The sequence below is a fragment of the Crocodylus siamensis genome, chromosome 13, assembly GCF_052110815.1.
Source record: "Crocodylus siamensis isolate JL-2025a chromosome 13, ASM5211081v1, whole genome shotgun sequence".
Lineage (NCBI taxonomy): Eukaryota > Metazoa > Chordata > Crocodylia > Crocodylidae > Crocodylus > Crocodylus siamensis.
In genome coordinates, this window is record NC_143407.1 from 31,089,693 (window position 1) to 31,105,430 (window position 15,738).

At 49.5% G+C, this 15,738-nt stretch overlaps 1 protein-coding gene across 3 annotated transcripts in view; it reads left to right on the forward strand.

The window, feature by feature from the left end:
- The first annotated feature begins 4,435 nt into the window (after positions 1 to 4,435).
- MNT (MAX network transcriptional repressor) overlaps positions 4,436 to 15,738 on the forward strand; it is a 65,132-nt gene continuing 53,829 nt past the window's right edge. For 2 of the 3 annotated variants that reach the window (XM_090025857.1, XM_090025858.1), the window contains exon 1: positions 4,436 to 4,696. In XM_090025857.1, the coding sequence (XP_089881983.1) occupies positions 4,624 to 4,696 (73 nt within the window). In that variant the 5' untranslated portion in view covers positions 4,436 to 4,623. Of the gene's footprint in view, positions 4,697 to 4,962; positions 5,158 to 15,738 lie in introns of those variants that run through there. The other variant, XM_090025859.1, reaches the window with a different exon arrangement.

The window sequence follows — 15,738 nt, forward strand, 5'->3', positions numbered from 1 at the left end:
ACGTTCAAGATTTCAAGTGGCTTGAGAAGGCAGAGTAGTCTTGATGCCAGAGTAAGGCAGCATGCTGAGGAAGAAGAGAGGATTCCTGCCACAGGGCTATGCCAGAAGATCCCTTCCTCCAGTTCTTGAGTTTTCTAGGACTTAGCTGCTATTAGCAAGGTAGAGCAACTTTTTCCCTGGTCCTCTGGCAAGAAAAGATATGTTTTGGTGGGTGATTTCAGTTACCTTATTTTAAGGCAAAGTCTAAAGCTGTGGGGTCCAGCCTTTTTGGCAGACATGCCACAAATTAGCCCTAAGTGCATTTTCCATGCCATTCCCTTACTCAGTTGGTTGCGCTGCCTTCTGCTGTCTGCCTTGTGCTTCATGTCTGGTTTGCTGCTCTGCTTTCTGCTCCCTGCCATATCTGCCACTGCCTTTCCCCTCTCCAGTCTGCCATGTGCCACCCCTGGCTGGCCACTCCTGGTCTAGAGCATTTAGACTTGTATCCACTGTCTGTGCTGGCGGAAGGGATTATGTTAGGAAGTACACTGTGATGTCAAACCCAGATGTTCCCTTGTGATGGGCAAGGACAAGCACGTTTAAAATCATGCTGGTGGGATAAGGCTAACCCTAGACAGAATTTCTAATACGCTAGCTTTGACACTAGTACATCTCAGTCTCCACACAGCCAGTTGTTATCTCACAACTAAAGGACCTCACATTCTTAGCTCAAATGGTAGATGCACTGAGGTATGCCAGCAAGAGACTGAATGGTATTTTCTGGCTTCATTCAGGGGAAGTGGGGCAGGATTACAATGGGTTATGTTGCATCACAGGTTGGAGATCAGTATCCATTGATTCAACTGTCTCCTGGTAGAGGCTGGTGGTGCTGTGGATCCCAGGTGCAGCCTTTACTAATGGCCATGGTGTTGGTCTGGGCATATAGCCATGGCTCATGATGAACTCTAGGGACCAACAGCAGTTCTGCCATAAAAAAACCTGAAGCTTCAGTGCATAGCTGGTGTTAGTCATACAATCAGGGTGGTTACGTCCTTTTGGTACACATTTTATCCCAAATGCTGGATGAGGGTGGGAGCAGCAGCTGGGGAAAGGACTGGGACAAAAGAAGAGTACATAGATTGGAGGAACTCCTAATTGTCTCCAAATGTTTCATGTGCTTTCTGTGGAGATGTGTCAGGTCAGCATTGCTCCATGAAGGTCAGCAGAACTAGAGTGCTGATAACAGCCCAAGATTTCTCTAATTGCTTCATCATCACTGTAGGGATCATTTTTACCTCTTCTGTTTCTTCTCAGCATAACTTTCCTAAGTGTCTCATCAGTTATGCTTGAAGCCACAAAGGAGCTGCAAAAATGTTACCTCCCAGTCACTGACTTTCTCATCAAATGTTGCTTTTTGCTTTGCTCATCAAATTGTGATTTTGTACTGGGTTGCACTTGCTCCCTTTTCTCCTGCTTGGTCTTTTCAGGCTTAATCTGAAACCTGCCAAAGTCAAAGGGAGTCTTTTGACTGTCTTCACAGGGATTTGGATCTGATCCTTAGTCTTAAACAGCTGTGTCCTACATGTCTTCCGTAAATAATACAATAGGAAGAGGGTGGTTTTGCGGTGTTGTAGAACCGGGAGTCAGGCGTCCCAGGTTCTGTCCTTAGCTGTACAGGGTCATTTTACAACCTGGTCTGAACAATTTAATCTCTTATCTGTAGGTTCTGTCTGCAAAATGAGGGTAGTATTTCTCTTACCTACCACTTGGGGGTGTTGTGAGGCTTGTTACATTAATGGTAGTCAGTCAAACGCCTTCTGTCCTCCAGACAGAAGGTACAACAGAAATAACAAGTATTGTTTGATTCTGGTTTCAATGCACAGACAGTAACCTCACGGGGATCAGCCCAGAGGCTTTCCACACAAGAGAAAGGAGATGTCCACGATGCCCTAGGGATCATTCTGTTGGCTCCTGGTATAACTAGAGGGGGGGTTTTTTGGTTCTCAAAAGACCGATTTTGCCATTGCAGCCTCTGAGCCTGGGAATGGATCTGTGGGCACCGTGGTAAACGAGCTCCAAGTTATTTACTGCCGAGAAGCTGACTGTTCAAACCAAACTGTATTTGTAGAGAAGGACTGCTCCAGGAAGGGCGACGGGTTTCCCCGGGATCTCTGGAGCACGCATGACGGCATTGCAGGGAGGCAGGTTTCCCCCGCTTTACCCGGGGCCGCTGGGGAGGCTGGGGCTGCGTCGTGCCAGGGCTGGCGGCTGTCTCCGCTGATGCACGACGCCGGGAGGGGCTGGAGAGGGATGAGCCCGCCTCCGTCCCTCCCTGCCCCACTTTCTCGGACCGGGGCAGCGCAGTCTCTGCAGATCGCGCCGGTCCCGCTGCCCGGGCGGGGGCGGGAAACGTGGCGATGCTGGACCCAGGCCGACCCCGGCGCCGCCTCCCTCGGGGCAGCACCCACGTGGGTCCCTGCAGACCTGGCCCCGCTCTCCCCGGCCCACGTGCCCGCTGCGGGAGCCGCCGGCGGCGAGCAGGGAGCGCCGGGCGCCGGGCCCTTTAAAGGGGGCGCCGCGGGTGGCGCACGGAGCAGGGCGCCCATGTGGAGCTGCTCCATGCCGTGTTGTTCTCCCAGCCCATTGGCCCGCAGCCGGGTGACATATTTTAATAGGATGCAAACGCAGTGCGGGGGGAGGATCCGCTGCAAAACCCGGCGCCGGAGTCCCCGCCGCCCGGCCCGGCCCGGCCCGGCGGCTGGGCGCCCGTCTCTACCCCGCCGCTGCTCGGGGCAGCCCAGCGCTGCCAGCTCCCAAACGCGCCTGCCGGGCCTTGGCCTTCGTGGCGCCCCCTCCCTCCTGCAGCCCTGCCCGGGGGCTTGTTGGGGCCCTGGGCAAGAGAGTCATTTGAGGCCCCTTAATATTGATGGCCTGAAAGCAACTCGGACATTTTCACTTTCAGCTTCACCCTAGCCATGAAATAGCAATGAAAGTATCTTAATACAATAGTGATCAAACACATATTCAGTGTAATTTATTGTTATCAAGTGTGGGGCCTCTGGCGGTCACCTGGTTTGCCCTCCCCTAAGGCTGCTATTGGCCTGTCCCCGAGGCCTGGGGCCTGTGTAGCAGGGGGTGCAACCCTGTCCAACGCCGTTCAGACAAGACACCCTGCAAGTCTTGTAATTAGCTTCCCAGTGGCCAGCTTCCAGTGGGAGGATCCAGCTGCACCCCTGCTTTACGGAAAGGATGTGGGCAAATTGGAGGCAGTCCAGTGGAGGGCAACGAAAATGGTTCAGAGACTGGGGCACATGACTTCTGAGGAGAGGCTGTGGGATCTGCGCTTATGTAGTCTACAGAAGAGGAGACGGAGGGGGGATTTGGTAGCAGCTTTCAACTCCCTGCAGCGGGGATCCAAAGAGGATGGAGCGCGACTCTTCTCAGTTGGGGAAGATGACAGAGCAAGGAGCCTGGGGCTCAAGTTGCAGCAAGGGCAGTTGAGGCTGTATATTAGGAAAACCTTTCTTACTAGCGGGGTGGTGAAGCACTGGAAGAGAGGTGGTGGGCTCTTCATCCTTGGAGGTTTTTAAGACCTGGCTAGACAAAGCCTTGGCTGGGATGATCTGGTTGGGGCTGGTCCTGCTTTGAGCAGGGGATTGGACTAGATGTGACCTCCTGAGGTCCCTCCCCCACCATCACTAACAACAGCAAATCCAGGTTGCAATAAAACTTCCTAAAGACACAGAGTCTAGGCCTAGCCATGATGGGCTGCAGGAGGGGTGAGATTTTTTTCCTGGTTGCAATACATCTTGGTAAAGACATAGGGTCTAGGCCAGGGGATGGCAATGTTTTTGGACAGAGTGCCAAGAACACCTGCAAACTCAGCTTGCAAGATATTGGTGTGCCAGGAACCGATGGTGGGGGAGCCACAAGGGGCCTGATCCTTATAGTGGCAGTGAAGGGGCTCGTGCCAAGCAAAATGCCTTTGTGACTGTGCCACACTCTGACTCCTGTGCTGGGGGTTGCCTACCCCCGGGCTAGGCCTAGCCAGGACAGTTTAAAGGAGAGGTGAGATTTGCTTCCCGGTTGCAATATACCTTGGTAAAGACACAGGGGTGTAGCCCTAGACAGGACGGTTTGCAAGAGGGGTGAGATTTTGTGTATGTATTACTATGACTCTATTTCATGTTCCAGGTCAAATCAGTTCGAAATCATGCGGCCTGAGCAGGTGAGATGCGTAGGCTCTCCCTGGAGCACCCACTGGCAAAACGAAATCCATACAGGAGAGAGATTTAAGAAGGAGTCAACCTGCCCCCAGCAGACTCCTCGCCCCGGGGTTAACTCCACCCCTGCACCCGGCGCGCACAGCCCCAGTCCGGCGAGCGGCGGGGATCCAGGCCGGGTTTCCCCCGCCGCCCGCCTGTAGTAGCCCAGGGCAGTGTCAGTCCTTTTTCCTTGTTGTGTTTCTGTTACTCATCGCCATCTTGTTGCAAACCCTTTTCTTGTCTGCAAGACTCGCCGGGGATCGGGCTGGGGGGGTGCTTTGCAGGGGCATTTTTGCACGGGGGGACAGACCAGGCGAAGGAACCCCCTCTATCCGAGCCTCCGGGATTGTGGCCCCTCCACCGCAAGGCAGCCCGAGAGATGAGCATTGAGACGCTGTTGGAAGCAGCCAGGTTTCTGGAATGGCAAGCCCAGCAACAACAGAAGACACGTGGTAAGGGGGGACAGCGCGGAAAACCGGGATCCGAGCTCTTTAAAGACACAGGACACCATTTCCCGCCGGCGGGGAAGCGGCAGCGCCTTTCTCGGGGCCCGAAACCCGGCTGCGGGGCCGGGGCGTGCAGGGCGCCTCTTGCTTTCCGAGCTGATTTTGCAAGGGCGGGGGTGAAACCATGCTTCCCCCCTTGAATAAAAGCAGGGTGGCAGGCAGGGGCTCGGGCTGTTCTGCGGGGTGGGAGCGGAGCCCGGAGGAGGGAGGTGCTGACACATCCTTGCAAGGGCTCGGGGGAGCCTGGGTTTCCCGGAGACCCGCTCCCCTCCCGCCGGGGCTAGCCCGGCTCGGCTCGACTTGTAGGCGGCCTCTGATCCCGGAGCCTGTCTGGCTCGCAGGCTGCAGACAGACTCTTGATTAGGTCTTCCTCTTTGCTTAAACGATGCAAACAGTCGCATGGGAAAGTAAGTAGCCATGGAAGCATGGGGTTATTTTTCTTTCTTTCTTGCAAACGGGTTATCATGAATGGGTTGGGAGACACGGGGCTTCAATGCGTCAAAAACGCACCCCCCCCCAAGCTGTTCTCCTGGCCAGCAGGCTCATGCCTGGGCTCGCATTTCCTGGTGGGGCGGATCTGCCTCCGCGGTCGTGGGCTTAGGGCGGTGGCAGGGCTCCAGCGGAGCGGGCTGAGGCTGCCTTTGCATAATGCAATGACACGGAGTGTCAGATGATACGCGGCAGTTCCTCCTCCCTCCCTCCCTCGCGTGTGATACATTGCACACGGCCTCCTCCCTCCCTCCCTCCTTCCCGCGTGCGTGCGTGCGTGTGTGTGTGTCCCCTCCCTTCCTGGAAACGTGCAGGGCCGGGGCGCCCGTGTCCCCGGGATCCCTCGTGGGCAGCCGGGCCCGGCCCGCGGGCCGCCCCTCCCCCTTGGAATGTTGCGTGTCGCCGCGTTCCAAGAGCCTTCGTTCCAACCGGGGGCGGATGACGTGTAGGCCCCGCCCCCTCCCACGTGCGCCGGGCCCCGCCCTCCGGGGCGCTGCGGGGCTGCTCAGCCGCTGCACTTTCGTTCTGGTCGCGGGCGGGGGAGGAGGCAGGGGGGCTCCCGGCGGAGGTTTCCGCTCTCGGCCTGCCTATGGCAGCTACCCGGTCCTGCAGGGGCTGGGAGGAGGGAGCTGTTCCGGGCCGACAGCCTGAAAATCGAATAAAAAATAGGTCATCCACGAATATTTGAATATTCTCCCCCCGCCCTCCCCCCGTCTGCACTCCCCATGACTGTTTCATTCTTGCCTGCAGTTAACAAACATCCTGTTCCTTGCTCTCGCACATGCACACAGTTGTGGTGAAATCGATACTGTGTTAACCTCCATTATACTCCGCGCCATGGCTCTTTCGGGCTGATCCAGGGATTCCCGCTTGCTCCTAGGGAGGTTCCCTTTGTGTTTGGATCGGTTTTAAGGGCAGCTTTCAAATCATCTTCCTGGGACCGATAAAGAATTGATGCAGCGTGGGGGGTATTTCACTTCAGCATACTTCCTGTGGCTGTTTTTGGCTGGGGAAATCTCATGCAAACAGCTTCCACCGTGAATCTAGTTCAGAATAAAAAAACAACTCGCAGGGCCTTTCCGACCATTGTGAGAGCGGGGCAGGCCTGTGGAGGCTTAGACTTGCTGGGTTAAGTAATAGCGTAGGGAAACCCTGCTTCCAATGCATCATCTTTTCAGCAGCGTGGTCGAATCATCATAATTGCAGATAGCTAGCAAGCAAATACTACTTGGCAGGGATGCCACCCTTTTCCTGTGTGCCTTCTCTATATTCTTTGTTGACCCTAATCCAAATGCAGTTCACTCCTATAAGAACAAGGTTGACCTTTTCCGGAGGAAAAAGGCAGCGCGCGCGCGCGTGTGTGTGTGTGTGTGTGGGGGGGGAGCATTAATACAGTGAATTTCACTGAATTTTAAAACCAGGTTCTTGAAAATTATGCTATGCAGTCTCGTTTCTCCCATTTATGTGTGTTTTTCTGTCTGTATGTTGTAAAGGGTGATGGAGCTGTAATGCAGCATTAGCTCTATGGCACTGGTAGTATACCTGCTGCAAAAGCAAGGATCGGTTCCCTTTGTGTGTCATTGCTGTGGGATGTAGCTGAAAATCTATTGTTTCACTGATGAGTCATGCAGGAGATAGTGGATGTTATGAAGAAGGGCAGCTTGGAGGGAATGGGTGGAAAAGCTTCCGGGATAACTAAGGAAGGAAAATATCCAGTGTAAGCCTGCAGACTATCACAACACCCCCTCTTACACTGGGGCTAACATTGCTGAGGCCAAGCGTCATGCCTACACCCGGGAGCAGCACAGCTTTAAAAAATAAAAAAAGGGGTTTGTTTCATGTGTCTGCTTCACAGTCTCCGTGTTCAGACTTACACCCTGGTAGGCGTGAATATTGTGGTGCCTCACGAACACACTCTGATCACCATGTGCCAGTGGAACAAACTGGATTCATGAGGTGGGGTGTGAGGCTGTGCAGCTCATCATGCGATCATCCTCTTGGGATGGGGAGTGGGGTATTTTTTTTTCAGGCCCCCAGAAATGAGCTAGCCACTTCTTCAGAACAAAGATACAGCTCTTGCCACAGCCTGCAAGCTCTGTTCAGCGTGCCACAACAAGCAAAGGTCATGTGCACAGGGCAGGGCAATGGTAGTAAGTTTGAGAAGGGGACAAGAGTGATGGAGGTCAGTGAGGCTTTGAGTCATCTTGGCTGCCAGGCTTTTTTTAGAGACTTTGTGGCAGAAATGATTTCAAGGGAGAGGCTTGCACAGGGTGGTATGACAGTAGGTTCCGGGAGGACTTCCCAAACAGGAGCACCAGGAAAGAAGCCTAATGGTGCTACTTTCCCACGCTAAACTCTTCTAGGCAGGAGCTGTCTCTGCCATATTTGTACAGCAGCCAGTGCACTGAGCCTCCAGGCCTTGTTGGGTGTTACCATCCTGCAATTCTTTACTGCTAGAGCTGCTGTAAGAGGAGGTAGCAAGGCTGGCATAACAGGCCATGTGGAGAGGGTTGGGGAGCATCAGTGATAAAGGAAACTGGGTCAGAGAAATATGTAGTAACTAGTCTGGCATTAGACCTGAAAGAGAAGAACCAGTCATTCAAACTGGATATGTGGGGCAAAGGGGAACCAGCAGAACAAGGGCGAGGGAGTGACCTGGTTAAAGGAATAGGTAAGAACAGCAAAATACACAAGATTTGGGTGTTTCTCTAAAAGAGATGCTATGGATCAAACAAATTAATTCAGGGACATCCGGTGGCCTCTGTTATGCAGGGGGCCAGGCTAGATCAGGGGTTCTCCATCTCATTAGATTAAAGGAGCCCCTTAGAATAGTGGCTTTCCACCTTTTACATTTGTGGACCCCTAAAAAATGTGAATGGAAGTGCAGACCCCTGTGGATTGTAAGTGTGGGTATTCACGTAATTTTAATTGATCATAGTCATCTTTTGCGGACCCCTCTTAGACATATTCTGCAGACCCCCAGAAGTCCATGGACCACAGGTTGAAAACCACTGCCTTAGAAAATACCAGTTCTTACTTTTCACTATTTTTGTTGACTACAGAAAAAATAGTAGACCAATTCTTCTGCTGCAGAGAATTCAGGAAGCCCACAGCAGGCCAGAATGTTTTCAACACTTTGGATTCCTATTTGAAATTCTTGGGTTTATCTCATGAATCATGTCTGCACACTTGACAGTGCTAACTTTGTGTGTCATCCCACAGCACCCTTCAAAGAATTTCATGGCAAGTTTGCATGCCACAGCTTCCTATCACTGAACTAAATGATTGCAGTGGTGCACCCCCATCTTACACCCTGTGAATGAAATCTGTGGGACTGTGAAGAGTGTTTTCCAAAGCAGCTTGGGTTCTGAGATTGCTCTAGTAGAGATGCCATAGATTGTACAGCTGAGGGGTGGAGGGATAGTACAGTATGAATCTGCTTGGGAGGCCCTGCTGTGCATGCAGGCTCTCAACCCAGGCCATGCCAATTTTCCCTTTCTATCGCAGAGCTAGAGAAGGAGAACCTTTTCTTCCCTGACTTCTTATGCATCCACCTAGGCACCGCATGGAGAGAAACCCTTCTTCCTGCATCCCTTTTGCCAGATCCATGTTTTTTTGCCAGCCTATCACAGCTGTAAGGTGGAACTGTTCTCCTGACGGAGCTAGCAGAGTAAAGAGCGTATGCTTTGCTGCTCTGAGAGAGAGACCCAGACATTAATAAATGCTCAAGCTGCCTCTGTGATAAAGGTTCTTATTTTCTTGTTATTTGTGTAGTACATAGCACAGTGGAGGTCTCCACATCCGACCACCAAGTGGGAATTTAATCATAATGCTACTGAGGATGTCTCAGTCCTATGATTTGAGGGGTGGGGAGGGGTAAAGGAGGAAGGAATTATTTGGGGGGGGGGAAGGGAGATGAAAGTATGGCTCCTGTTTTTGGAGTCTCCTGTAAGTGTTAAGTATAGCAATATTGCTTTTCAGCTCTGTATTTATTACCCAGAGTTCCCTACCGGACACAGGCACACCCTGTGTGAAGTGCATTTGTTGATGTAGGGGTGCGCGCAGATCTTGTATTAAACCGTGCAGAGAAACACAAGGGTGCTTCTAAATATGGCTTAGCTGGTGAGGAGGGAATGGCTCTGGATACACTACCTGCTGTCTTAGGAAATGTGCTGATTAAAGCACAGCATAGGGCCCCAAGAGAACTGGGCGGTTCTGTCCTTAGCTTGGTCACCAGAACTGCGTGCACTTGGCCAAATGACTTTGCCCCCCTGTGATTCATAAAATAGAGGCGTTGCTCCGTTAAGGCTACCTAGCGGTGTTGTAAGCCTTAATTCACTAATATCTCGCAGGTGCTTCAAGGTCTCCATGGGGAAGGTGATAGAAAAAAGAGCTTCGAAGTTGTGCTAAAGACAGTTGGCCCTTCTGTGACACAGATAACAAAAAAACCAAACATGACTAGAGATGTCGGGATGACACGCTAACATAATGGGAAGCATGTCACTCTCTTTCTGACACCCATCACTCTTGAGCCCCAGGAGTAAAAGGAACAAGCCGCTGTCACTCCTGTTGGGCGAGGCCTTTGGTTCATGGCCAAGGAGCCATGACCTCTGTGTTCAGCTGCTCAGGAAGTCCATGTTGGCTGAACAGCCTCAAGTTCTATGTCACAGGAAGTAGAAGAACATTGCAAGAAGGCAGGTGACTGGTCTGAGATCCATCTAGGTCAGTCCACCCATCTGCAAAGGCTCAGTGGCCTTCACCCTTCTGGGCAGGCGTGATGGAGGACTGTTCTTGGCCATGACTCACAATCAAGAGAATTGCTCCTTGACAGCAGAGAAAACAGTAAGATCCCCTGAAGGGAGCAGCGGTTACTTCTTTTGCTCTTCCTTGTTGGACTTGCCAAGAGATTAGGCTAGCTGCTTCCGTCATCATCTGTTTTGTATTTTTTTCAGGTTGACCTTGTTACTGGGTTGCAACTTGAATGTTCTTAAACCTGGGGGAGCAAGGCAGGGAAGAAAATATGGGCAGGTCTTCATTTTACAGTAGAGTGATTAAATCACATTCTTAACTCAGCCCTGCCAGTCACCCTGGAGATCTCTGTGAAGTATAAAGATGCCAGTAGGAGAGCAAGTGTGATGGATCTATATGGTCTGAGCTGGTGTAGGAACAATACTTTGTTCCTAGGCAGTCATGTCAGTATTGAATATGGTGCCTAAAATGTTTCACCAGTTTCAGCAACACTTGTCTTAGAATCTTTCCTTGCTGTTTTCACTGAGTATCTGCCTGATTTCAGTGATCACACATGTGGCTTCCAAATGTTTCCAAAGCTGACACAAGTATCTCAAAATGCCTCATTTCCCCAGCAGTTACTCTAATGCCTTTGCTCTTGTCTGTTCTGTTTCCCGTCAGGCACACATGTGGCTTTTGCTGCTCTTCCAGCCTTTTTGATGTGTAGAAATCTAAACCACGTAGGCATTGCTTGCCTTAATTTATAACCCGAATAGCTTTATATTTCTCCTTTGGTTCTCTAAGGACCCATTGTAAACTAGAAAATTTACTGTACTGGGGAATTGTGTTTATAATGGTCTTGCCTGTGTGGATGGGATGAAATCATGCTTTTAGCCATGTTAACATCCTTCAGCAAAACCCAAGGAGTTTCTCACTCAGTTGGGGATCGTCCTTATTGAAACCACGTGTTACTACTCTATGTGGTAAATCTTTCTGTATGCATGGGCTGTAAGGCCTTGTCTACACTAGAGTTCAAACTGGTTTTAAAAAATGGTTCTTGTTAGAAAAGTGCTTGGATATTATGATAAATATTTTAATATGCTAAGATCTGTGCTAACACAGTTTTGAATTGCAGCGTAGATAAAGCTGAATGTGTTGTTGGATGGTATATAACAGCCAGTCATAGTAGGAAAGGATGCCTGGAGTGAACTCCCGTGCAGGCCAATTCTGTGAGTATTGAGTTTTTCAGGTTTTTCCAGAAGAGACACCAGGGCCTACCAGATGTGGTGCGAGTAAGACATTGCCAACCACCTTCAACTTTAGATTGCATAAGGAATTAATGAGAGGGTGGTGATCGTTTCCCAAAACAAACTGTCCAGGACTATCTCCTTATTTACACACACATTTGCAATATAAACATACCTGCTTTGTTACTAACATTTATTTCTTCTTGATCTTTCTTATGTTTTTGTTACTTCCCAGCAGCAGTTGCACCTGCTGGTTTGTATGTCAGGGTTCCTCAGGATTGGGATTATTTTGAAATTTCCACAACACAGACCTGGCTTAGAGCAAATGCATACAGAGGACATGTGGAAACTTTGCAACCAGATGCATGGAAACTTTCCCATGATGTGCCCTGGCCCTCAATACTTCTGTCAGAGCCAAAGTACTGAAGTTTTCCTCCAGAGCAGATGCACAAAATCAACCCCCCTGATTTCTTGGCCGTAGAAGAGTTTACACTCGTGATACAGTGATGCTTGCCCAACATCAGTGCTTATAGCAGTAGTGGAGTGGTGGACACACTTATGTAGATAGAGTGAGTACAAGAGAGTGGCCATTTGATGCTTGCCATTGTGTCCTAATGAGTATGCCCATGCCCTGTTTTATAGACTTGTCTCTCTCTGTCTTTCCAGGGCTCTGGATGATCCCCCTTTGTACTTTCCTTTCTCTGCTCTCCTAAAGTGAAGGTGTTTATTTGGCTTGGCTTGCTCCAGCCTCTCTTTTGCTGTCTTGTTCACGCAGCTTTTTTTCAGTTTCTTAGTTAAGAGCTACCTTAGCAGAAGTGGGCTGGGTTGAACAAGTCTTGGGTCTCCTTAACACAGTTCCACATCTCTGATTGAACAGAGAGGGGAAAAACCCTCTGGTGCATCTTCCATGTCCGGCTGTATTAATTGCAAAGGTCAGAAAGATGTGCTGAGAACTTGTTGTGTTGTCCACAGGTGCAGGTCTCTCTGCTGGACCAGCAGCGCTGTCTTCCTGCCTGATTTATGCTACAGTTTCTGTCCCCTGGGGTTCTTTGTCTCTTGACTGGCTTGCGTCTTGTCCCTCTCCCTGCCTCCCACCCCCCCGTCACAACAGACAACTGGAAAGGGTTTCCTGGGCCATCAAGTCCAATCTGTTGAATTTACCCATGGAATCCTCCAGATCTCCACTTTGTGCCCTTTTAGCTGCAAGGCACTATCCCTGAACACCAAGATCACCCAATTACACACTGTGGGTAAAAGCAGGGGTGACAAGGGCCCTGCCGGTGACAAAATTAGTTGGTTAATGCATGCTCAGAAGTTCCTACAAAAAAGACCATAGTCTCTGCTATAGAGGAAGGGAAGTCCCTCCCCACTGTCTATGCTCATCCGACCTGGGAGAGAAATTTTTTCCTGAGTCCAGATCTGGTAATTGGTATGACTGAGCAGAAGAGCAAGACTCTCTAACCAGGACCCTCTGGGTTTTCTAAATGCTAGCACTGGAATAGGATACGTGGATTCTATCCTCATCTGTGCCATTGACCCCCTGGGCGACCTTGGACATGTCACTTCACCTTCTTATGCCTCAGTTGCCCCATCTATAAAACTGAAATTCGTGCCTTATATTTCTCGGATAAAATGCTTTGGGATCTACAGCTGGAAAATGGTGTCAGAAAAGAAGGACTCGTCATTGTTGTGAATGCAACCAGAACACAAATAATAATAAGAGATGCACTGGAAATGTACTGTGTTAGTCATATACTCCAAGGCCTGACTGTACATTTTGGGTAGCTCCATTCTGAAGCACTGTGTTGCCTGTTTTTCACTTTTTCATAATGATTTCAGGCCTAACATTTTCTTTTGTAATGCCATACTCTGTTGTTTCCTTAAACTCCGCAGACGCACACAGGCTGAACTACAAGTAACATTTATTTAAAAAAAAAGAGATTTTGCAGTGGATTTTGTAAAAGAGTTGGAAAGTGGCCAATTTTTTAAACCTGTCTTAGTCTGAGAACCTTTTGTTGTCCAAGATGCCAAATTATTCATGGTTGGGACTAACTATGACTTGCTGTCTTAGGATCTGCTTTCCGTGGATACTTGTCTGAAACCAGATCAACTCCGTGCCTTCTGCTGTCCCTCACACTGCTTAATTGTATTGTTAAGGCTTTACATTGAATACAGTTGGCAAGCAGTGACTTGTGAGCATGTGCATTTCTTTTGGTCTTTCCTGCACTTGTCTGGCTTTCATTTTGACATGTATCTTAATTACCTGGGGTTGATGAGCTTAGATGTGGTGAACACAAAGAGCCCCTGGCCAGGTTTAAAAATCATTGTTTTATGGAATCATGTAACAGTGCCAGAAAATAACTATGGGACTCCCAGCTTCCCATCCCCTGCCCGTTCTCTGCTCTTATGTTTGTAACAAGTTAATATTGAGCGTTATAACCCATTGCTGTCTAAACACTCTCATACACTTGCTGTTCAGCTGAGATTTGCACACTACGTTGCTGAGATGGGCACTTGTGTCATTCCTTGTTTGTTGATGGGGAAGTGGAAGCACAAGTAGTTTAATCTTGAAGTGTCAAGCGTCCCCATTCCCTCTGTAGCCTGTAAGGGACACTCCCAAGGCCACACAGCAAGCCAGTGGCAGAACTAAGAACCTGTCCCTCCTCTAGGCACTTCTCTACTCTCACCACTCCCCCAGCCACCATTTTTGTCACCATAGGCTCACTGCACGCAGCTGGGTTACCTTGATTCTTTCCAGGATAAGTCAAGGTCTGTCCAGGAAATCCAGCAGTATTTACGTAGTTACAAAAAGCTTCCATTTCAGTTGAATTGGAACCACAGAGGAGGCAGGGGCTGCAACAGATCCATGGCACTTGGAAAAAGCTCTGAGGTGTAAACACTAAGTTGACTTTTATGAGTCTACATGGGCCTGCCAAAGCCGCAGACTAAACTGACAGCAGGTTGGTTTCAGGCAAATAATTGCTTCCCATGTCCCTGCCCTATCGTATTACCTGCTGCTAGATTAAGTAGCTGTTTTGTTCACCTTTTCTTTGTTTTGCCTTCTGATGAATACCCAGTCCAGCGTGTGAACAGGCACAGCGATCAGTAGGCCAGGTGACAGGATGAGAGCAAGGGTATCACGGAGTGGCTGGAATTGAGGTCTCTCTCTGAATCTGGTGCTGTCTTCACAGTTCATTTTGATTTGACCCACTACAAACCAAAGGCTATATTATTGGGTTAGGAGTCAGCACTGCCTCCTGGGCTAAATATGGGACTGAAAGTGAGGCACTCCGGCTTCTCCTAATTAGCCCTTCCTTCCTTCCTTTTTTTGGCCTTGGGAGAGCCACTTTCATTCTGAGGATGAAATCTTGGCCTATCGAAAACAGTGGCAGAACTGTCATTTAAGTTCACTGAGGCCTGTTTTTTTTCACTCTTTACATTTGTGTCTTTACCTGCAAAATGAGGATAAAGATATTTATGTGTCTTGTGGAGGGACTGCTGATAAATTATGTACCTTTGCAGTGGTGCAGGTTGTAGCCATGCTGGTCTAAGGACATAGGCAGACAAGGTTCTTTGGGTAAATCCGGTATCTTTTATTAGACCAAGTCAAATAGTTGGAATTGAGTTGGTCTAATAAAAGATATCAGATTTACCCAAAATACCTTTGCAGGAGCACTTAAAGTCTATGCACAGTTATATACGTAGGGCCAGACTTCCAAGTGGTATCGTTGCTATAACTCTGTCAAAGATCCTTAGTACTCTGGGTCTGAATTCTTGATGGATGCATTTGCTGGGCTGCTAGGAAAGAGTCAAAAGGAAGCAGGAAGAGCCCCACTACACACATGTTGAGCCGTGATTCTCAGCTAGGGTGCTGGGAGATGCTTTGAAGGGTGCTACAGGAAGTGTGAGGAGATGAGCAAGGTGTGAATAGATACTCCCTGTCTGGTCGCTCCTCCACTCGCTGCCTAGACCTTCTGCAAATAGGTAAGCACTGGAATGAATAGATTAGCTTTTGAAATGAGGTGCTGCTCAATTCACAGTGTTATAGAGAGGTGCCTCGAGTCCTGAGGAGTGCCCTGAGTCCAAGAACAGTTGAGAACCACTGCTGTAGAGGATGGGGGAGCATCTGCAGAGAAACAAGTCAGTATGATCCCTCAAGTATCTTAATTAAAAATGTGGCTTCTGGCAAAATGTTAGGAGTTGTTTCTCCTCCTTTTCCCCTTTCTCTGCCCCCCACCCCCCCAGCAACTTTGATCAAGTCTAGCCTCTCCTGGGTAATTGATCTTCAGTCCTGGTGGAGATAATCAGTTCTGGACTTCTTAAGTCTGACTGATTTTTATTTGGAACTGCACGGCTGACAAACTCCCGGTGCACTGATTTGGGCTGTTCAGTTTCTGTGCAGAGGCAGATGTGCAGCTGGGACCTGAAAAAGGCAATTTTTCACATCTGTTGAACCTTCCTTCTGCTTGCTTTTTACCCGCCAACACATGCACTCTCTCACATGTAGAAGGTGGGTGATGATAC